This window comes from Anabrus simplex, chromosome X (genome assembly GCF_040414725.1).
Source record: "Anabrus simplex isolate iqAnaSimp1 chromosome X, ASM4041472v1, whole genome shotgun sequence".
In the NCBI taxonomy this organism is placed as follows: Eukaryota; Metazoa; Arthropoda; class Insecta; order Orthoptera; family Tettigoniidae; genus Anabrus; species Anabrus simplex.
Window position 1 is genome coordinate 97,627,420 of NC_090279.1, and position 25,108 is coordinate 97,652,527.

Consider the following 25,108-nt stretch of genomic DNA (forward strand, 5'->3'; position numbering starts at 1 on the left):
TTTTCAGGAAAACTTCGCTGTGTGGGAGTGCAAGCCCTGTGGACTCTGGATATCTCGTCCATACGTTAGTTGTAATATACGTTGAAATAACGAGAATGAAGTCTAGAAACACCGGGTGGGAACAATGACAGGAAGGTACCCAGAATGAGAAGATAAATGCTAAGTGATGCATAAGCTCCATGGATGAAGCGGTACTCCGGTGTTGGGGTCGCGTGAGGTGAGTGGAGGATGATGGGTTACCTGCGACAATAACGGAGTCAGCCATCGAGGGTAAGAGCAATAGAGGAGACCAGGACTCAGTTTCTAATTATTTAAAGACAAGAGGTGTGTAACTGATCGAGGGCACAACATTCTATAATGATGATGTCCCTAGCACGACCCCAGTGTGTCCTACTCTCTAATTGACGTCCGTGATAAACCTGCACGCCTTGATGCGGCACATAGCCTACTCCTGTCAAAGAACACCAAGAGGTCTGCTCAAGGATTAACGTCCCCATCCGACAGATGAATTTCCTCATACCCTCTCTTTAAGAATCTTTCCCTTCATTTAGTCATAACTGATATTATTCACTTTATGTTCCAGTAACTACATTAGTAGGGTTTGGGAGACGCCAACGTGCCGGAATTTTGTCCATCAGGGTTTATTTTATGTGCCAGTAAATCTACCGACACGAGACTGTCGTACCACCGGACTGAGCGAGAATCGAAACTGCCAATTTGGTCTCAGAAGGCCAGCGGTCTACCGCCTGAGATTCTATGGGTAAGATTTATTCTTTCCTCCCCTGATTATAGGCAATACAGTGTGGTCGTCAGCCAGTGACATCGCTAACTACAGCTAAATGTCGGCTTCTGTTGTTTAATATGACAAATGTCTTCCGTCCGACATTCGGTAATTCATGAGGAGAAGAGAGCTAGAGAGAACTCACCTTTCACAGACACCCAACGATCTTCACCTTCGGGCTTGTAAACTCCCATCCAGGGGTTCCAGTACCCCACACTCGGCAACATTGTAGGGAATACCTCGTTTCTCTCTCGTTCACTTTCCAGTACCATGAGATCACCTCCGTCTCTCTTGCACTGCTCCCTGGCGTCACTCCAACTCTTTTCTTCACTGTACGTCTTATAACAGTTGAAACCTTCAAACAGTTGGTAACCTGTGGGCAGATAGAACATCACATTTAACAATTAGTTCACACTTTTATATTTTAGACCATCCTACGAGTGAAAATGACGATGCTTCATTATTTGTCGTACTCTTCGATGCATGACATGATCAGGAGACACCGTAGCTTACAGAAGAGGAGATAATGAGATGAAGTGAAGGACGTGATGTATGAAGGCGGAAAAGGAGAGGGTGAAACGCGCTGCCGACATGCAGCCTACTTCGGTCGTTAAGAAGCAAGCGATTTGCTCATGGCTTAACTTCGCCGTCCGTCCTATGCCCTCACTCTATGTGAGCAATGTGTACGCAATCTAGTGTATACCAGCACCCCTCCCACCCGGATGGCCAACATTGTGATGGTGAAAATTGTTTCGACCAACGGGACGCCTTAAGCATCTTGCCCAGCAGGCGGACCAGTGCTTCTATCTACGTGATAAACTGATGTGTGCAGCTCATTTCAGGAGCTGGACCGTTCGGAGTATTTTCGAGATGATTTAGCTGTCTTCGTATTCCGGAGATTTGTGAAATGTATAATCAACAAGATCACCATCGTATTTCTTCTACTTGGTCATCGACAGTTAAGTATGTGAGGCGCATCAGAAAATGCACAGTTTTCTACTGACTTACTTGGAAATTGGACATATTAGATTCTTTTTTGTTGCCGAATGTTCCTAAGGATTTCCATAACCTTTTATTCTACTGGCTACCATCTGACGTGAAACCAATAATTCTTACACCCACCTGCTCTAATTGTATGATGACATGAATTAGAATATTTGCAATTATATCACCAGGGGTGACGTTCAGTCCAGCATGCATTGCTTTGGGCTGGATCCAGCTGTACAGACAGGGAACAAACATGAAACAAAACCATGATATATCAACTGATAATTTTTTTCTGACGTAAATGCTACCTAATAAGAAAACCTTCACTTGTAACGATTCAGAGTTAAACATACTTCCTTCTGCAAGGTTTAGCTCGTGTAATATCAACAATCCGTGCTCCATTTATGGCCCTTCACTAGTTTTCTCAAATGAGCTTCGGAAGGCAAAGTGTCGGTACGTGGTGATGATTAAGCGGTGCCGAAAACCACTGGCTGATTTTGTTTTAAAAGAAGAGAATCTAAGACAATGCATTCCATTCTTAACTTTCAGTTGAAATTTCTTTTACATTGTATAGAATATAATTTTCTATTCTTGTTCATTTATGTTCAGATTCGGGCTTTTATGGTAACATCTGTCCACGTGGATTGCCCCTTCTCTGGAGAGTTACGTTTCCTAACTGTCCTCGAGAGAAATTTCATCGATCTCCGTAAATTACTTTATTTTTATCAAGAAGTAATGCTAAACATTGGTATCACACATAAAAACAAATTATGAGTCGGATGTGTGTCCTTTCCTCGGACAGCCTTCTCCCACTGCTGTAAATGGCTACCTGAAGATGATCGGTTTTGTGTACGAAACATGCGGCAGTGTCTTCAAGCGCAGTAAGACATAACGCAAGACGCACTACGTATTAATGACTTCCTCTTGAATTTAGTTGCATTTCCCCTGTTTTGTTGCCACCTCCATTTGCTCACTATTAATAACTCTGGAGACGCCTAGATCTACATTAATCATTCATTAGAGTGGTCTTCCTCCAACGTACAATGTTTAGTCAAAGCTAGATCAGCCTACAACTGTAACTGCAAAGTTTCTGCTATCTATTTCCAATAGTTGCAAGCAACAGAACCACTAGAATGTGGTCTACATTGCATTTCACAAGTCTGAACGACATATTACTAACTTCATCAATTGTAGAACTTTTGGTTAAATTACCCGAGACATTATTTTGAAATATTTTAAAAGTGAAACCTCAGCGATTGGCAACACTGCATTTATGAGGATTTCTACCTCATTTGGTCTTGATTGGTCACAAAATGCAGCTTTTTAGTGTTGGCCTGCGAAGACCATGTTATACATTAGTGTGGAATAAACGAGCACTTAAAGAAAACAGGAGCTCTCATGACAGTCAGTAAAACTGAGAACATCAGCACTGCTCAACGGCATCCACTCTTTGGAACAACCGCCGTTCTCAGGACGAATTATGTGAATACTGTGAAAGAAAACAAAGGCCAAGTCATATCGTCCTAGAATTCCCTAAACCCGCACATATTGTGCCACTCATCGGAACCGCATCCTCAGTTGTACGAAATAAAGTATCAGAGTTCTGTGATAAGGTAAATGTGACTTCAGGGTCCTCACAAAGGATAATTCTCTTTAGGGAGATGTAAACAGTTATCCGCGTTAACGTTATGTTCACTGAAAAATGAGGAAGTTGTAGCAATTACAAGTTTCGTTCCACTCGTTCACATACGAATTAAGTCAGAAAATGACATTCTGAGAAAAACACGATCAAAGTTTTAGAATCTCTGCCAAACGAACACGCATATATACCGGCTATTATTTTGAAGTTATATCACTAGTATAATTCTTTCCTAGGGTTATTAGGTATTTAGTTTAACTCGAAACATTGTTTATTTAGTACATATATTTAATCACAGAAGACACGTCAAACCTATGTTCCGAGTTAATGTGTGTTTGCTCTAACTCTTAACTGCATATTTTATCTAAAAGAACTTCAAAACATAACACAATGCACTTCTGCAGCAGGACATTCACATTTACTTCCTTTTTCAGTGCATGAAATAACGAACCACTAAAATAGATTTGTAAACATTATAGAGAAATTGGTTTGTAAATGAGATATCATACAGATTCAGTGTTCACTACAAAGTGATTCATTTCCTCCACTGTAACTTACATATTCCTCTAAGTCACTAAAGTCATCTACAACTTTCCTCAACCACTCTAACTTTTCAGGAGTCATAAACATGAGCAGGGACAAAATGTCATTCTTTTTTAGCAACTTCAGTCCAGGAGGCAACACTTTAAGTTTAAATACTCGTTACGTTCAATAAGAGTTATTTTATTTGAGAAAACGTTAGACGGCTGTGATTATAGGCCACTGTAAGTTTCACATGATAAACAGCTGAATGTCACCTGCAAGGAACATCATGGTTGGCCATGACAAAGGGCCATGTTCTCCAGAGTAACAACTTAAACACCATATTGGAATACTTGCCTCTAGCTCCATCTAGGATCGTCGGGCATAATCTAATTTTTGTGGATATTAAAACAGACATCGGGGATTCTGAATTCATAGTGGGTGGGCTAACAACTTACAAAGTATAATAGTGGAAGTGATTGTTAGTTGCAGTCCTGAGAGATGCTATGTCCATATCTCATCGCGGAGACGTTACAGAAGGAACAAAGCAGTCATTTTACTTTTTTGATAGCGCAGAAAAAAGGGAGACATCATTAACAACGTGTTTCGTGATAGTTTATCAATCAATCAATACTGATCTGCATTTAAGGCAGTCGCTCAGGTGGCAGATTCCCTATCTGTTGTTTTCCTAGCCTTTTCCTAAATTATTTCAAAGAAATTGGAAATTTATTGAATGTATCCCTAGGTAAGTTATTCCAATCCCTAACTCCCCTTCCTATAAATGGATATTTGCCCCAGTTTGTCCTCTTGAATTCCAACTTTATCTTCATATTGTGATCTTTCCTGCTTTTATAAACGCCACTCAGGCTTAATCGTCTACTAATGTCCTTCCACGCCATCTCTCCGCTGACAGCTCGGAACATACCACTTAGTCGAGCTGCTCTTCTTCTTTCTCTCAATTCTTCCCAACCCAAACTTTGCAATATTTTTGTAACGCTACTTTTTTGTCGGAAATCACCCAGAACAAATCGAGCTGCTTTTCTTTGGATTTTTTCCAATTCTTGAATCAGGTAATCCTGGTGAGGGTCCCATACACTGGAACCATACTCTAGTTGGGGTCTTACCAGAGACTTATATGCCCTCTCCTTTACATCCTTACCACAAACCCTAAACACCCTCATAACCATGTGCAGAGATCTGTACTCTTTATTTACAATCCCATTTATGTGATTACCCCAATGAAGATCTTTCCTTATATTAACACCTAGATACTTACAATGATTCCCAAAAGGAACTTTTACCCCATCAACGCAGTAATTAAAACTGACGGGACTTTTCATCTTTGTGAAACTCACAACCTGACTTTTAACCCCGTTTATCAACATACCACTGCCTGCTGTCCATCTCACAACATTATCGAGGTCACGTTGCAGTTGCTCACGATCTTTTAACTTATTTACCACTCTATAGAGAATAACATCATCCGCAAAAAGCCTTACCTCCGATTCCACTCCTTTACTCATATCATTTATATATATAAGGAAACATAAAGGTCCGATAATACTGCCTTGAGGAATTTCCCTCTTAATTATTACAGGGTCAGATAAAGCTTCACCTACACTAATTCTCTGAGATCTGTTTTCTAGAAATATAGCAACCCATTCAGTCACTCTTTTGTCAAGTCCAATTGCACTCATTTTTGCCAGTAGTCTCCCATGATCCACCCTATCAAATGCTTTAGACAGGTCAATCGCGATACAGTCCATTTGACCTCCTGAATCCAAGATATCTGCTATGTCTTGCTGGAATCCTACAAGTTGAGCTTCAGTGGAATAACCTTTCCTAAAACCGAACTGCCTCCTATCTAACCAGTAATTATTTTCACAAACATATCTAATATAATCAGAAAGAATGCCTTCCCAAAGCTTACATACAATGCATGTCACACTTACTGGCCTGTAATTTTCAGCTTTATGTCTATCACCCTTTCCTTTATACACAGGGGCTACTATAGCAACTCTCTATTCATCTGGTATAGCTCCTCCGACCAAACAATAATCAAATAAGTACTTCAGATATGGTACTATATCCCAACCCAATGTCTTTAGTATATCCCCAGAAATCTGATCAATTCCATCCGCTTTTTTAGTTTTCAACTTTTGTATCTTATTGTAAATGTCATTGTTATCATATGTAAATTTTATTGCTTCTTTGGTCTTAGTCTCCTACTCTATCTCGACATTATCCTTGTAACCTACAATCTTTACATACTGCTGACTGAATACTTCTACCTTTTGAAGATCCTCACATACACACTCACCTTGTTCATTAATTATTTCTGGAATGTCCTTCTTAGAACCTCTTTCTGCCTTGAAATACCTGTACATACCCTTCCATTTTTCACTACAATTTGTATGACTACCAATTATGTTTGCCATCATGTTATCCTTAGCTGCCTTCTTTGCTAGATTCAATTTTCTAGCAAGTTCCTTGAATTTATCCTTACTTCCACAGCCATTTCTAACTCTATTTCTTTCCAGTCTGCACCTCCTTCTTAGTCTCTTTATTTCTCTATTATAATAAGGTGGGTCTTTACCATTCCTTACCAACCTAAAAGGTACAAACCTGTTTTCGCATTCCTCAACTATTTCTTTAAGCCCATCCCAGAGTCTGTTTACATTTTTATTTACCGTTTTCCACCGATCATAGTTACTTTATAGAAACTGCCTCATGCCTCCTTTATCAGCCGTACGGTACTGCCTAATAGTCCTACTTTTAAGACCTTCCTTTCTATCACATTTATTTTTAACTACCACAAATATAGCTTCATGATCACTAATACCATCTATTACTTCAGTTTCCCTATAGAGCTCATCTGGTTTTATCAGCACCACATCCAAGATATTTTTCCCTCTGGTTGGTTCCACCACTTCTTGAGTCAGCTGTCCTTCCCATATTAACTTATTTGCTCTTTGTTGGTCATGCTTCCTGTGGTTCGCATTTCCTTCCCAATTGACATCTGGCAAATTTAGATCTCCCGCTACAATCACATTTCTTTCCATGTCGTTTCCCACATAGCTGACTATCCTATCCAATAATTCCATATCCGCGTCAGTGCTACCCGTTCCCGATCTGTACACCCCATATATATCAAGTTGCCTATTATCTTTAGAAATGAGCCTTACACCTAGAATTTCATGTGTCTCATCTTTAACTTTTTCGTAGCTTACAGATTCTTCTTTCACCAGCATGAACACTCCCTCTCCCACCATTCCTATCCTATCTCTACGATACACACTCCAGTGCCGTGAGAAATTTTCTGCATCCACTATATCATTTCTCAGCCATGATTCAACTCCTATTACAATATCTGGTAAATATATATCTATTAATTTACTTAATTCTATTCATTTCTTTACAATGCTTCTACAGTTCAACACTAACAATTTTATGTCATCCCTACTTGATTTACAGTTCCCTGTTCCCTTATCACCGCTCCCTAGGCCACCCTGTTTCCCTGAATGTACCTCCCTATTACCCTTCCAAACAAATTTCCTAACTTATACGTACCACTGTGGTTTATATGAAGGCCATCTGAGCGCAGATCCGTATCTCCTACCCACCCATTAGGATCTAGAAATTTCACTCCCAGTTTCCCACATAACCAATCCATAGTCTCATTTAAATCCCAAATCACCCTCCAGTCAGTATCCCTCCTACACAGTATTCCACTAATAACAATCTTCCCTTTCTTAAACTACACCCGTGCTGCATTTACCAGATCCCACACATCTCCAACTATGTTGGTACTTATATAAGCTTGCCTTACGTTGTTGGTACCAACGTGAAACACTACCACCTTCTCCTTCCCCTCCTTCCTCTCTTCTACTTTCCTCAACATCTGCCTCAACCTAATTCCTGGATAACATTCTACCCTGGTTCCCTTTCCTCCACACACTTTCCCCACGTGTCTAACGATGGAATACCCCATGACCAGAGCCTCAACCCTACCCACCTCATTTGATCCCCTCCCCTCCTGGTCAGCCCTATCTTTCCTGATAGCTGCAGAAGCTACTTCCTCCTCCCTTTTCTCCTTCCCATGACCCTGTTCCACCTGTCTTTTCCTATCCTCTACTCTACATTACCCTTTCCTATCTTTTCCCTTCCTCCTACTTCCACACATCACACCAACAGTTCCCACTCCGTCATTTTCCCTCTGTTGTTCTATCTGGAGTGACTCGTACCGATTTCGCACAGACACCTGTCCTGAATTCTGATCCTGAATAGAGCCCTTAGCCTGCAATCTCCTTCCCCTTAGAACATTAGACCACCTGTCTTCTACAACTCCCCCTTTCCATCCCCTCCCTCTTGTACACCTACTGTAACCTGTACATTGTTTGAGGGAGTCCTATCTTCCTTCCTATCTTCTGTGAGAATCCCAATTATCTCCCTCAAACTTTCCAACTCCTCCCTCATACCCCTCAATGCCTCGCCACACCCACAGTTCGTACACACGCGCTCCTTAGCCATTCTTCACGTAAAAATAATGAAATTAAAAATTAAAATAACTTATTTACAAAAAATAAATGAACGGAGGGATATATTGTCTGGGATAGTACTCTAAGATCACACAACAATAAGGTAATTAATCTACGACTACACTACAATACTACTCTATTTTTTATCCTACAGCCGTAACAGGATAAAAACTGCTGTTAATTACTGAATATCGAAAGTGATACACAAGAACTACACAATTCCAAACTGCAATTAAGCCTATCCTAATTACAACAACAGAATTTTCAGTATGAGTTTCTACAGATACCTCTACTACACCAGTACTACACAAATATTTTACAATAATAAAATAAGCACACTAAATTCTAATAGGATATTACAGTCACAGTCACAGTGTTTTACTGTACCGTAGTTGACATTCTGTTCGGGTTAAGCTCCGTAGTGTAGCGTTAATGCAATTACTTGCAATTCAAGTGTGCCCATGCTTTGAGAAATGTAATGTTGACAGGACTTCCGATATCTATTTAAATATGCTCACCCCCATTAGGAGTTCTGCTGGAAAGAACTGCAAGGACACGAGTTTCAATTACTTACCATAACCATTCTGTCACATTCAGCACCGTTATGTGAACGGAGCCGCAAATTCTTGGAGAAGACTTGTATTCCATTGCAATCTGCTGTTCGAGGAGCGGATACAGTGCTAGTAAATAAATACTTGGAGTCAGCAGCTCCCTTACATCATCTAGAAGCTGAGGAGAGAGACGAGCCTACATCCAGAATTCAGCACATCATGGGGGCTGTTTGCTAGGCTGTGGACGTATTGCATTTAACTTGGAAACTAAAAGAAAGGATGTATGGATCCCTGGTGGTTGCTATGGAGTAGTTTCTTGTTTGCTTTCCTCCCACACAACATGACAGTAACTCAGATAACGTCACCATAGGAAAGTGCCATAAACGTGTAAAAGGTACTAAATGTACACAGCCAGATATTTGTCTCGTGCAAAACTAAGGAACCACGGAATCACCTTGAGGGATGTCGAACCCACGACCTGTCTAATACAATCCTACAGTTGTTTCCACGTGATAGTATCGCCGGTTCGCGTGTGGGGCTACGATACGTCCTTCAGCTATGGAACACTCACCGGGTCTCGCCTTCACTCTCATTTCTCTTCCTACAACAAGTTTATCATATTCTCTTTACTACAAGGAGAGCGTAGGTCCCTCTTACACCATTCACGGATAATCTGCTTAACTCACCTGAATGAGGGCATGACTTTGGTTTAGTAGTAGTTGTTGTAGTTGTAGTGGGTGTAGTAGTAGTAGGTTTGGACGTAGTATCTATAGCTGGTGTAGTAGTAGCTGGTGTAGTAGTAACTGCTGTAGTATTCGAAGAAGTACCTGGAACAAAAACGCACGATATAATTAATTGCTGGTAAACGAAAATCCCGAAAATCTATCAGAGTCTCTGTAAGTAAAATCCGGACATAATTATTTCACGGTCACAGCAATGTCTGCTTCAAAATACAGTTATGTATAAAAACAGCTCTGTACCAAGTTTTGGTAAAAGTATGTGCTTCTCCCGTCTTTTAAAGTTTTGTTGTTATCGTGTGGAACATTACTCTTTATGATAATGCTGCTCCAGATCGGTGTATTTGGTTTGTTTTATCATTCTTGAAGGTGGAAGAAGGTTACATTTTAACTTAGATCCTTCTACACAGAATGACAAGCTTAAAACCTATAAGGTTTATTTGATTACTAATGAAGGTAATTTCAGTTGATATCACTACATATTGCTGTATTTTCGAAGCTTGGCTATACAGCAACGGGAATATTACATCTTAGGTCTCCTTCACTCAGGGCATTCATTCCAGCTGTCAGTTTTACCGAGAGTAACCTTGGTTTTACAGCAAGCTCTAAATCGTCTCAGTTATAACTGATGCCACGTAAATAAGTTATGAGTATCAAATCAAAAATTTTATATTCGGTCTGACCTGAAAGAAAATTGGAACATAAATTTCCGAGTTCTGAGCTGAGGAAATATCTGTAACTATAGGACATGATTCGCTGGTGGTGGCGTGTATTGGAAGTCTTCCGTAGGAGAGTCACGTGTGAACCATTCTGTTTGGAACACAGCTAACATCATGTGGTCTGCTCTTGCTGTCCTGCAGTAGTGAGACGATCACCGTATGAACTGACACTTGGTGAGGGAACCCTGACAAATAGGTACCATCCCAGCATTCACCGAGCAGTGAGATGTAAGGCTTTCCCACAACTTAGTGTTGCTTACGGATACTCAGAATGCTAAAAACAGGAAACATTCTTAGATTTTCATCTTCAAAGGAATTTAAATTTTTGATAGTGCCCAAGTACCATATTAAAACCTTCCTCGTTGTTTGAAAGTCAGGGACAGGTTAAAGTGAAAGGAAATAATAAATCTTACTCAACACGTTTAATTCCGGTAGAGTGGTCTTACTTGAGATGAGAATAAGGTCTCTGCTCATTTCAAACTTCTGGGCATAGAAGTTCAGGGACGAAGGGATAACAATATGCCAGTTTGTTTCTTCCAGCTCTCCTTCAGAGCAACACTCCTCGCTCATTTTTAACCACAAAGGAAGAAAAACGAACGCAACTGCCGCCAAAAGGAAGGCAAGAGCCACAACGGACAGGAAACTGAAGGACCCGCTAGACCAAGAGACCCATGGAGGTCCACCTCTCTCTGTGAATTGCAATTAATGTACATACTAACATTTTCGCTACAATCACATTATTCTCTCTGTCAGTATCCACATCTGATCAAATATTTCCTCGTGTGCATCAAGCCATCCATGTCAGTAGGCCTACACCCCGAATATATCGCTTTCTGAACACGTTCTTCAAGTTTAACTTTTTAATAGATAACACATTCTTCTTTCATTCGTATAAATACTCCCCCTCGTATCCATTGCATCCTATCTGAACAATAAACACTCCAATTCCGGAAGAAATTTCCGCATCATTATGTCACTTCTTAGACACGATCCAACTCCTTATATAACATCTGATAAACAAATATATACTGCGTTACTTCATTATATCCTTCTCCTTACAACTGTTCACTCACGTCAGCTGCCTAGTCCTCAATATATCTCTTATAAGCAAACCCCTGACTTACACACACACATGAACTACAAATCTCACTCCCAGTCTCACACATACCTACTCCTTAGTTTCATCTAAAGTACCCGTTCATTCAATATCCCTCCTAAAAAGTATCCAAATAATCATAATCCTATCTCCCTTCAACTTCATAACAAGATTCCACTCTGTGTCGGTAGTTATTCCTGCTTGTCGTACGTTGTTCGTACCAGCATTGAAACTACCACATAATCCTTACACTCCTCTTTCGTCAACTTCTGACTTAACCTAACTCCTCTAACTTGGTTCCCTTTCCTCCACGCACTTCTCCCGAGCCTAACTAAAGAGTCCTCAATGACCAGAGCCTCGACCCCATCCACGTCATTAGATCCCCTCCCTTACTACTCTCCCTAATCTTCTTTGATGTTCGCAGATCCTACTTCATCCTCCATTTTCTCCTTCTATTGATCCTGTTTCACGCCCTCTACTCTACGTTTCCCTTTTCTCTGATCTCCCTACTTCCTGTAACACTTTCACTTCCCCCTCTTCCCCTCTGTGTTTTACCAGCGGTGCCTCACGGATACCCTAGTGAAAATTCCCCTTGTCTTGATCTCTTTTCCCTCAGTTTCCTTCCCCTGAAAAAGTTAGCGTACCTGTCGTTCGTAACTTCCCCTCCCATCGCATCCTGTACATTGTTCCTGTTCTCCGTCGAAACCCTAAGCTTATCCCATATCGCCGCCCAGTCACCTGCTCTTCGTTTGTGCTATGATCGTCCAATCTCGTCTTAAGCTCCGTAGTGTAACGGTTAGTGCAATTACTTGCAATTCAAGTGTGTCCACCCTTTTATACCCACTGCTTTGAGAAACATAATGTTGGCAGGACGACAAGTATGTAGTTAAATACGCTCACCTCCATTGAGAGTGCGGCTGGAAGAAACTGCACGCCCTCAAGGCAAGGACACGAGTTTCCATTACTTGCCTTAAGCATTCTTCTGTAACCCCACATTTCAAAGGCCTCTACTCACTTTCTCTGCTTAGCATGTTGCTATCCCATGCAGTCTCTCGTTTCAGACAAATACTTCCACAAACGACGGCCTGAATAGTATATTCATGGTGAGTAGAAGGTTTCGTCCTGCTAGCTTCTCCTGTCATTGGTTATTCTACTTCCTAGTTCCCCAAATTCCTCCACCTCCTTAATCAGTACAATCCCTAGTCCAATATCACCTGCTTCACCTGACTTTATCTACTACATTCCACTGCTCTTATTTAGTATTTCTTTGATTTCCTCCAGAACACTGACTACTATTGCCTGCGCTATATACACATTAAGATGTAGGAGAGGCAGACTACGCACCTGCCCGCTCGCTGGCGGATTGTTGCTTCCATTATTCTGACCACTACAGTTTCTATTATTCTTCGCTCCCTGTAATTAATTCCAATCCTCTCCGGAATATCAGAACGCGTTGTCCAGTCTCCTATATCGAACAGGTAGGAGACTAACACGAGCACGCTCCCCAGCTGACAACCGCCCACAAACACTGGGGTCCTACTGCTTTGAGTTAAGGGATACCGAGTGTGTATGAGAGTTTCATTACCGTGAACTGGTCGATGTACAGTAGTCACCGAAACAAGCTGCTCAACTTCACTGCTATCACATGACCTTCTTTCTTGGTGGACATTCACGGCTAATTCCCATTGGTTCTCCGTCGATGTCAATCGCCGCGTGTCAACCTGTAACGAAGATCGCAAACCTTAGACATAGAAAATTATAGCCTACACTTAGTTGACAATCCACTGTAATTCCAAGGTGGATATGGAGCACGCATTTGGAACAATCCTGCCTCATCACACTCGTGATTATTTTTTATTTTTTCGCACGTCACAAGAAATGCCATTATGCCCATCTACGACATCACACAACGATGATTGGTGTTTTATTCGACGTTTCGCCGTAGCATAGAGTGGTAATAGGAGACATGTTGTTTGTTCCTTATTCTGAGACATTACTTTGAAAATCGCCTCCTGGAGTAAAATTTGACAACATGTCCAACAACGTCGCTTCTGAAGTCTCATGACCAATGTTGCGAGGTAACTCGTAACTGTGTCGAGAATTAACTTTTAAACATTAAATAGCATTTGGTGTTCGGTTGCTCTGCGTAGCTGTGAAATATTTAAGCTCACCAAGAAGACTGAAGACGTACTCTAAGTCCTCGATAATATCTCCTTAACACAGGAAATACCAATTTTAGAAGTTAGGAGTGGAGGAAATCAGCAGCAAATCACAGATAACAGGGAGTACTTGTTATCATTCCAGGCAATTTAGCAGTAGATATAGCCTGGCTGGACTACTTCTTACAGTTCTAGGCAGTGTAACGGTATATATCACCTGGCGTATGGCTCGAAGCAGCGTAGATGTAGATATGACCTGGCTGGACTACTTCTTACGGTTCCAGCCAGTGTAGAAGTAGATATGACCTGGCTGGAATACTTAACATGGCTCCAGGCTTTTTAGCTGTAGATATGATCTGGCTGGACTACTTCTTAAGTCTCCAGGCTTTGTAGCAGTAGATATGACCTGGCTGGAATACTTCTTAAGGCTCCAGGCAGTTTAGCAGTAGATAACGTCTGGATGAACTACTTGATACCGGTACGGCTCCATGCTGTGTAGTAATAGATAAGACTTGGCTGGACTCATTCTTATGGATCCAGGCTTTGTAGAAGTAGATATGACCTGGCTGGACTACTTCTTAAGGCTCCAGGCTGTGTAGTAATAGATACGACTTGGTTGGACTACTTCTTATGGATCCAGGCAGTTTTATTGAAAATAAATATTTATATAAAGAATGAAGAGCAGATAAAACCTCTTGGCAGATATGTAAGATATGTCCAGACCAAATCATGCGTTCGTCCATGATGACGCTGAGGTTCTTCACTTGTGGTACAAAAGGAATTGCAACATTCTGAAGGATTACTCTCGGCAATGGAAGTTTATTAATACTTGCCATTTGATGTTGATAGGCTAGAAGGATTACTTGTGACTTTGTAGGATTCACTTGAAGGCCGTTGGCAGCAGACCATTCACTAACAGTCTGTAAGTCAATGTTTAGTAAGTCTATATTTTCATGAAGGTCTTGTGCTGCACAGTCTGTGTAGAGTTGAAGGTCGTCGGCGTACATGCAGTATTTGCAATGTCTTAAAATTAATGATACGCCATTCACAAAGAGTGCGATAAGAGAAGGTCCGAGTACAGAGCTTTGAGGGACTCCTCTATTCACGTGACGCCACGAGGGAACGATTACATTATTAGCTTTCACACATTGTTGACGTTCGTGAAGGTAGGAATGCATATATGTATGTATGTATGTATGTATGTATGTATGTATGTATGTATGTATGTACACGCATCACGAGAAGTCCGTGGATAAGTCACTACAATCTGGGCTATAAATAATTTTATTCACGCTGAGTGAAATTAATGATAGGTTAGGGGTTGGCCTAAAACTTAATTCTCAAATATTTATATTATTATTGGTCCTATCGATAAATACTACATAACTAAAGTTTCATAGAATTAAATTTCCGTTCATTTCTGTCATACATTTTTACCGTACCAGCTGTGATAACAGAAATATTAATGAATTTGTATTTTTGTTACTGAATCCATATCAACGCCGAGCCACGAGAAATTAAGTTAGCAGAATTTAATGAAAATCGTTGTATAGAGTTGGGAATAAAAAAACTACAGGCTAAGCTGGATGAAAATGTATTTTACGGGGAGGTGCCTAAAATTTAATTTTTAAATACCTATGTTATTGGTGCTGTCGAAAAGTACTACGTATGAAATGTTATAGAGAGTACAATTTCCGATCTTTTATGTTTCATTCAGTTTTACCGTACCGACTGTGATAACAGTGGTATTTCAGAGTCGGAAGAAAACTAAATGTGAAAGCCTAAAATGTCGAAAGCGCATAACATTGATCAGCAATATCATTACATTGACCATTGTTTGTTGTGATGTTCTTTGTCCCTTATGCTGCCACTCATATCCGATAGATGGGATTACTACTGTGAACCGAGTATAACAGACAGACTAAATATCGGCGGGAAATAGCTGGGTAGTTTGAAATCTTTCTCCTTTAGCATGCCATTCCTTAGGTTCATCCATTTGCTGATACTGCTGATACGTAACACACTGGTTCATCATAGTATTCCACCTGTTCGATTTCTACTATGACGCGCTGTTTTGATTGAGCAGTTGCACACTTAGGCCTAAGGCAGAGGCTTACTTATTAGTAGTAGTAGTAGTAGTAGCAGTAGTAGTAGTATGACCTGGACTAGAATGATAATTAGGCCTATTCCAAATTATAATACCACAATTCACTAAATAACTCAAACTTCAACGCTGAAAAGAGCCGTTTCTTAAGAAAAGCTTCTCCTCTTTACTTTTATTAGATTCTACATTCATTTTATTCCAAGTTAGCAGTGAAAAGGGTTCCTCCTCTGGCTTGGAGGAGAAATTTTCCTCCAAGTCAGTTAGATTTTTCTGCGGCCAGTGTAGTCTAACTCCTTTTCTAATACTGGCTTTTCTTCTGCCTGCTTGATGATTATTTTTGTGCTTTGGTTCAGATACAGTTGATTAAATACCCTTATATCCTTTCAGTCCAGTCCTATTTTGCTCATAGTTCTAGACAGTAGTTCCCAGTTCACATTGTCAAAGGCATTTTCTAAGTCAATGAAGGTTAGACAAGTTGTTCTATTCATTTCAATCCTTCTCTCCACTAACATGCGTAAGGCCAGAATTGATTCTCTTGCTCCTCTGCCTTCTCTAAATCCAAATTGGTCTTCTCCAACATACTTATCTCCTGTTTATTCTTCTCTTGACCATATGAATGTGGATCATGGAGCCATGTGTTAATATTGAAGGTGTCCTCTAATCGGTGCGATCACCTGCCCTTCCTATTTTCTGTATGGTAATGGCTCCGCATTGTGTGAAATCTTCTGCCACGATTCATCTTTCGTAGCATTCAGTTATTACTCTGAATAATTGGTCTTTATGTTGATACCTAAATATTTCCGTAATTCTCCAGGAATATCATCAACACCGATTGTTTTCCTACATTCAAACCCCGAATGGCATGTTAAAATTCATGTCTCGTGATTGGAGGACATTGCATTTCTCTTCCACACTCATTGATGTCTTCAATTTGATTATTTTCATTCTTGAAGTCTTAATCACCGTACAGTTCTTCCATGTATTGTTTCCAGCGAGCACATATCTTATCGTTGTCTACCAGTAATATTCTTTCTTTATTTTTTACTACTGCAGATTTAGTTCCAATTTTGTAGTGAACGGCACTGATGTTCTTATAAATTTGATCCTGCTTTCCCTCTTCCATACTTTCTTGTATCTCTTCAGCAAATCTTTTGGTCCATTTCTCTTTTCCTCTTCCGCATTTTGTTCTAATCTGACTTTAAGCCCTTAACTGAAATCGTCTTTTGTCAGGCGACTTCCACGTGTACCTCTTCTAAGAGGAATTTCAAATAATGTGTTTGTAATAACCATATAATTTTTACTGCAGGAATCTACCGAAGTTTTCCTCTTCCATTTCTTTCCCCCAGACCAAAATTTCCTCCTGTCTTGTTGCCTGTACGGGATCCCACTATTGCATTAAAATTGCCCATTATAGCGACATTATCTTTTTCTTTAGTTTGTTTTAATAGCACTTCTATAACCTCATACATAGTCTCCACTTCTTCCAAATTATGAGCCGATGTTGGGAAATATGTCTGAATTATCACCAAGTCCTCAGGTGCACTATTAATTTTCGCTATCTTTAATCGGTAGCTGCCATGGTAGGTACTAAAAATATTATCTGACCATTTTCTTCTTATTATAAGTGCCACTCCATGCTTTCCTCTTTTCTCTGCGCAACTTAAATTACTGTAATCTCATCACTGTAGAATTCTCCATTTCCTTTCCATCTTGCTTCACGTATATCTAATACATCTACCTCATACTTCCTCATCTGTTCTTTCAATTCAACCAGTTTTCAAGCTTTCAATAGCGTTCGTACATTCCATGTTCCCACCTTCATGGCGGTTTTAGTGCGATTTCGCTTGCTAATGATCTGAGAAGCGCTCTTACCTCTCCTGCTAGATCTAGGGTTCCGAAATCCATGATCAGTAATTAACGTTTCCTCATTAATGTCAGCTCCCATTGTTTGCATTCTACTTGGGATATCCTTAGGATCCTTAATGGAGTGGTTTCCCGTTGCCTTCTCCATTCCATGCCGTTCACCAATATGTATAGTTTCATCCGCCTTTAGGGGCAATTTCTCACTCCAAGGACAAGAGAGTGCCGTAACCTCAATTCGTTCATCCACCCGCGGAGGAGGCTGTTGACATTCAGGGGGGTCACTTATATCTTGAAGGGCCTACCATTACTTTAAAGACTAGTTGCCCTTCCCGACGCCTAAGAGAGCGAGCCTAACCTCACAACTGCCATCTTGAAGGGACTATCCTTTGTTTTACGGCAAGATACCCCTCCAGAAGACAATTGCACTAGATGGCGGCTATGCACAGCTCCTTATAAGACGCCATAGGAGCGCTTTGCGTTAGATGACGACCGCACTTATGAGACAGCCCAGGAGTGCTTGCGCAAGATGGCGGCAGCTCTTATGAGACGACCTAGGGGCGTTTGCGCAAGATGGCGGCTGCTCTTTTGAGACGGCTTTCAGGCGCTTTTGCAGGATGGCGGCTATACATAGCCTCTTATGAGACGGCCTAGGGGCGCTTGCGCTAGATGGCGGCTGCTCTTATGAAAAGGCTTAGGGACACTTGTGCAAGATGGCGGCTACATATAGACGGCTTAGGCGCGCTTGCGGAAGATGGCGGCTATACACAAGCTCTTTTAGAGGAAGCTAGCTGAGGGGGCTACTGCGCAAGATGGCGGCTATACACAGGCTCTTACGAGACGGCCTAGGGGCGATTGCGCAAAATGGCGGCTATACACAGGCTCTTGTGGAGAAAGATACCGACTATGGCCGATTGCACAAGCTGGCGGGTGTACATGGCCATTTTTGGAGAAAGATGAAGGCTATGGGCGATTGCGCAAGATGGCGATTATACATAGGCCCGGCTATACGTGGTCTCTTATAAGAACATCTAGTGCCATAAGAAATAAATTGGTTACATTTAAGCAGTCGAACAAATTATCGGACAAACATGTAACTTGAAATATCGGTTCGAAAGTATACTATCTGAGTATGTTGGCATGAGTAATAAGCATATACCTCATGCGGAAAGTGAAATTAAACAGAACGCCTAGTGCCATAAGAAATACATTGATTATATTTAAGCCCCGAGCACTCGAACAAATTATCAGAAAAACATGTAACATGAAATTTTGGTTCAGAAATATACTATTTGAATCTGTTGGCATGGTTATAAGCATTTATCTATTGCGTAAAGTGAAGTAAACAGTTCGCGTAGCGCTATAAGAAATACATTGCTTACATTTAAGCCCCTAGCAGTGGAACAAATTATCGGATAAACATGTAACTTGAAATTTTTGTTCGGAAATATATTATCTGCATCTGTTGGCATGCGTTATAAGCATGTGGGTCATGCTGAAAGTGAAATAAGAAATACATAACTTACATTTAAGCCCCTAGCATTCGAACAAATTATTGCATAAACATGAAACATGAAATATCGAAATTATCAAATTGCTCGTGACTGTGTTTACAAACAAAAGCACGTAGAATTTCAAGTTTCGCGCACCCTTGTGACTAAGGTAACACCCATGAGGATTTAGCCCCGTCAAGATGCTCTCTTATTTAAAGATGGCCGCTGACAGCTGTCAAAAAAAGCACATGGCTTTGTTTACAAACAAGAGAACGTGGCTTTTTTTAAAACAAGTGCACATGGTTGTGACGTCACGGTCACGTGGTCATTACGTCATGGGGTCAATGACATTTGGCCGGGGTCAATGACCTCGGGTGCTGACGCAGCAGGAAAAGTGCTGACGCCAAGTGTTTGGGAACCCCACTGCTCCACTACTCAAAGGGGAACGGAAATAAATACATTCTGGTGTGTGTAGATGGCTTCACAAGATTTTCATGGTTGTTTCCGACTAAGCTGGCCACCGCTCAGTCTACTATTTCGTATCTTAATACTATCTTTGCTTTTGTTCCTTGTCAATATATAGTTTCCGATTATGCTAAGGCTTACACATCCAACCTATTCCGAAAATTCTGTTTTGACCTGTCTATTTCACATGTAACAAGTTCTGATTACTACCCTCAACCATCTCTGGCTGAGCGGGTTAATCGTAATCTTCGATCGGCATTGATTGCTTTTCATCACGAAGATCGTTGCATTGCTTACCTTCTGCTTTAAATTCAGCTGTTCATGAGTCACACTCGAGCTCCATGGTCACAGGGGACTCGGCAGGGTCGGGAATTGGTTAATTCCTCTGGCACGGAGACTGGGTGTATGTCATCATCATTTCATTGTCATCACGAAGCGCAGGTCGCCTGCACCTGTCCTCGGACACTCCCGGCACTAAAAGCCCTGTCTCTCCCAACACGACTCTCTCTAATCTTTGGTCACTTGCCAGAGACAATAGATTCCGATATTATTAGAGATCTACGGAAAAAGGCTAAAAGTAACCTTAAAGCTTCTCGTGAAAAGGTTAGAGAAAGGTATGATCGTGGTGGGAGTCCCACCAATTTAAAAGACGGAGATCAGGTTATGGCAAAATAATTTCTAGCTGCGGGCAAGCTTGCCCCAGATTTCATGGGCCATGTGTTAATTTAGATTTCCTAACTCCTGTCACTTTATTGGTCAGCAACCCAGCTACTGAGAGGATAATTAGGGTTGACCTTTTCCAAGTGCAACCAGTGTAAATTCCACACAGGCCACTAAATCTTGGCAGTAAGAGAAGGTTGTTTTCTTTCATAACTTTCTGGAATTTTAAAATTTATTAGGTAAGTTAGCATTGTAATATGGAGGCCTTCTGCCCCGACTATGAGGAAATTATCTTGTAAACCTTCCCCTCTATTAAATATGTGCCTGTTGGTCATGTCCTGGCGGCCATTACCTAGCCCCCGTCTCCAAACTCCGGCCTACTGAGACACTCATCCTCATTTATCTACATTATTTAACAGATTTTTTGTTCTTTGATATTTCTATATATAATGAATATAGAAATTACGAATAGTGTTTTCTAAATATATTTTAATTTCTAATTTCATTCTCATATTGAATATGTGACATTATGATTTTTTCGAAAAGTGATGAATATGTAAGGACATTTTCAGAAATAAAAAATCAAATGATGATGACGTTGATGATGATGATGATGAATACAAGAAATAAAAATGCTACATTTTTTTTCGGTCTTATGAAAGTTGAATGTGGTATGAATGTCAGGGCTGAGTTTGTTGGTTTAGCACCAAAAATGTATGCATATGAGACAGAAAATTCTCAATCTCTAATAAAGGCAAAAGGTGTACGTTCAATCCCAGATAGCCAGTTACAGTTTCAACACTATCGTAATGTACTGGCATCTACAAATGCAGTTTTTGTGGACAGATGAGAATACCATCACACAGACAATCATGTTATTACTACTGAACAGAACAAATGTTCATTAATTCTATTTGAAGATAAATGTCAGTGAAATAGTTATTCTCTTACGAGTGTACCATAGGTGTACAAAACGTATAGGTGTTTGTTATGCCTTTATATTTTATGTATATAATATTCATGAATATTTCATTGTTCTAAATACAATAATTATGTGTAAAAAGGGGAAAATTATCTAAAAATATTATTACATTATCATTTATTTTAAAATTCTATTTTTAATTTCTATAATCACGATGTAAAATTATAAAAGATATATTCTCTATATTTTTTTTACATTTCACCTAACCCGACCCCTCTTTATTCATCTACCACTCTCTCCTCTTTTTTATCTAACATAAAACCTGAGTAAATAATTGCAAAACTTGTGCCTCACATGTTATCAGGAGGTGCAGAGGACAACTCTATACCAGATTGTTGTTATAACAATAACGTAAGTATATCTGTGTCACTAATGTATTGTTATCACGTAATTATAATTTATTAAATTTGTACCGGGAGGTACAACCCAACGCCGCGCATTCAAATTCAGCGCCTAAACGAACTCCTCTATTGGTAAAACAATGAAACTGAAACTACACCAACTTAGAACTTTACTCAGAAGATGTCACTACAGAAATATAACGGAATTTTGTTATTATGAAGTTTCCTAAACTGACTGAATTTCTACTAGTTTTGTTTGCTATGCATCAAGAAGTTTAGACATTCTTCTACAGATGGCACTACTAAAAACTATGGTCATGCACCCTGGTGCAAGGTGGAAGAATTTATCATTTAAAGAAGTTTTGTATTTCTAGGTTTTTTAACTGATTGATGTTCATTTATTTTTGGGTTGGCAATATTTCCTTTTGATTTCCGCCAGTTTTGAATATAGCCAATCCCTAATTTCTGTAATTAATTTTCAACCTATCACAGGTTTCTTGTTCGGTTTTGAGTGTTACTTTTTGAGTTGACCAATTAAATTGAGAGGGTGTGGCTGGCGTAGTCTTGAATGATCTCGAACCTTCCCTGAGGGTTTATAAACTGCAGCTTTTCACGTTTCTTGGCCAATTGATCGTCATCTTACTGAGTGTGAGTGTCAAAGCAGGAGACAGGTGGCCTCTTTCATTGTTCAACAGAACATCTACAAGGTAATGGCCACATAACTTCTTTCTTTCTTTCTTGCTATCTCCGCAGTTTAACCCGAGGGAAATGTCCGATCTCTTGTTATGTAACAAACTTTTCTAAAATGTAAATCTTCTTCGGCTAATGTGAAAATTTTCAAAATCTTTAACTCTAAATCTGGGATAGAGAGTGAATTACCCTCTCGAGCTCCCCTTCATCTTGGTTTGGAGTGACTACGTTTTTCTCTCACTGCTTTGCCTACTGTAATGCGTTAAAGTAATTTCTATACGAGTCACCTCAGTAGTTTGGGAATAGCCCCTGTTTCATTGGCCTACAGCCCCTTAGGTTGTTTTAGCGTTCATATCTAGGAGTGCAAGTATACGCCTCCATTCATTTTGTGGTCGGGCCATTAATTTATTCCACGAAGGCCCAGTAGGTTGGGTATTTAATACCCCTTTAGAAATAATTTCCATTTCTAAATGGTGGTTTGAGAGACCCGAGATTGATGTAATGTTGCCTCGAGTACGCTTGGAAACCTGAGAGCCTGTTAGCTCTTTTTCAAAGTTTTGTAATTGTAAAGAGTGCCTCTGGAAGGCTAGATACTGAATTTTGGAGAGTAAGTGCTCTTGAATTAGGGGATTTCTGCCCTTGAATAATTTGTGCTCTTTTGTAAATTTGAGCTGGAGACTCAAGAATTGTAAATCGAGGGGCTTGAAGCCCAGGATCTGTTGAATTCACTAATATTGTATTTTCCTTGACTTGTTTCAAAATCGCTAATTGTACCTGTTATGTTGTTATTTGTTAATTTTTGAAATTCTAAAGAAATATAATCTTTGTTAAAGTTTTAAATTAATTTTGACACTGTTGTTAGATCCATTCAAGCCCGCACCTTCTTTCATCACCTCTGCGTTCCACGGGTAACCCCGGAACAAGATTACTTAATCTAATCCTCTTATCCGTTATTCATTGCAAACTAGAGCGGGGATCATTATTAGGTAGCTCTTCTTTTGTATTAATAACAACATTAGGATTTCGCTTTAAAACTATGCGCTGTGAGGATAGCTCTCACCTAAATGGAGTCGAGAAATTCAAAATGCCGCGCTACAAGAAAAGACCCGTCAAGATGATAGCAGTGAGGTTAGGGTTCATTTCCATTTTGAAAATTCCGAACACGTGGCTAAGTCCCGTCGAGATAACAGCTGTGAGGTTAGCGATCCTTCTGGAGGGTGCATGTCGAGAAGGGCAGCTAGCCTTAAAACTAGGCTCCTCTGACCTCTTGTGAAAATGCTGATGCCGTTATCATTGTTTTAGAACCCGCCTTGTCCTATTATTATTATTATTATTATTATTATTATTATTATTATTATTATTATTATTATTATTATTATTATTATTATTATTGTCTCCATATTTGTATTAATGCATACTAATTATTCGTTGGGTACACTGAAGAGTAAAACCCTCGAGCTTCGACCGGGTCATTCACACTTCAAACCTACTTAGATAATAAAACAGAGACCTGACTTACGAGTTGTGATGCGATTACAGTTGGCAATGATCTTGCCTGTTATATTAATTCAACATTTGTGAATATTTCATAATTAAAAAGTACAGACACATTATGTCCTTGCATTGCACGGGTCGGACGGAGAAAATAGTTCACCACTTTGCGTGACGTCATAAGAGCAACAGAAAGGCCTGTATATCGTGGAGGCAGTGGTTTGATGCACTATAATATCAAGTACCTATCACAAACTGTATTACTGTGGTTTGAAAGTTGGGTTAAATTCGAATGGCGCATGCAAACATTTTGAATACAAAGCCTTAAGAAACGTGTATTTATAACATAAAATATTATCCATCCAACACAGAAGCACAACTCTGCAATTGAGAACACACGGTACCGTTATCATCCAATGTTCACTGGCATTCTTGCGGCCTTGCACAGACACGTCCAACTTCGAGCCCACAGACGATGCACAGTGATCTGCGCTCGCCAGTGAAACTGCTAGCATCAGGGGCAAGATAACCTGGAACACGTGCAAAGCTCAACTGTTAACTATGACTGAAATGACAGCCTAAAGGAGGTTTTGACAGAAAATTTGGTACTTCAATGCAGAACACTGATTTTGGTTTCATCTATCCATCCTCAGTCAAACAAACACATTACCTTAGATATTCAGCCCAGTTTGAAAACGTTGATGGTCAGTTAACGAAACAGAGCGCAGTATTTACCTGTGTAGTATAATCGTCTGTTTCCCTGTGCAGTTTTATGTATTCTGACAAGCTTCATGAACTTTGTCCTAACTACTTGTTAATTATCATCATGAGAGCTTCATGAACTTTGTTCTAGGTATATGTTAAATAATATGACCATTTCACATCCCTTGCTACACTTTCTTCCTGAGGTGGCCTATATTTCTATAACGGAGTAAGACTACAGCCCCGTCTAGTCCAAGTAATTATTGTGCGGGGAACTCGTCCTGTGATAATCTCTCACTGAACACTGATTGCAGTTACTTCCACGGAGCAGAGAGCGTGAGGTGCACGGGGTTAGTTTTACCTGGTTATCCTCTCTATATTAAGGAAATCAAACACCAGGGAATAAGCCCTACATAAATCTTACCCTAACAATTACATGCTTACTATAAACGTCGAAAACTTCCCGAGATTCACATAGTTAAAGTTCTGCCTTAGCATGTTCATTAGCTCATGTTCAGGCTGCTGCCTCGCCTCCTCTCCCTTAATCCGCGTCTATCAGTACAAGAACCCTTAGCTCAAAAATTCACTCTT

At 40.1% G+C, this 25,108-nt stretch overlaps 1 protein-coding gene across 1 annotated transcript in view; it reads right to left on the reverse strand.

Annotated features, from left to right (window-relative positions):
• Positions 1–25,108, reverse strand: part of LOC137503321 (uncharacterized) — a 53,305-nt gene that overhangs the window by 14,164 nt on the left and 14,033 nt on the right. The window contains exons 2-6 of the mRNA XM_068230872.1: positions 24,220–24,345; positions 14,422–14,649; positions 13,156–13,291; positions 9,705–9,845; positions 927–1,154 (exon numbers count right to left, since the gene is read on the reverse strand). Coding sequence (XP_068086973.1) covers positions 927–1,154; positions 9,705–9,845; positions 13,156–13,291; positions 14,422–14,649; positions 24,220–24,345 — 859 coding nt within the window. The remainder of the gene's footprint in view (positions 1–926; positions 1,155–9,704; positions 9,846–13,155; positions 13,292–14,421; positions 14,650–24,219; positions 24,346–25,108) is intronic.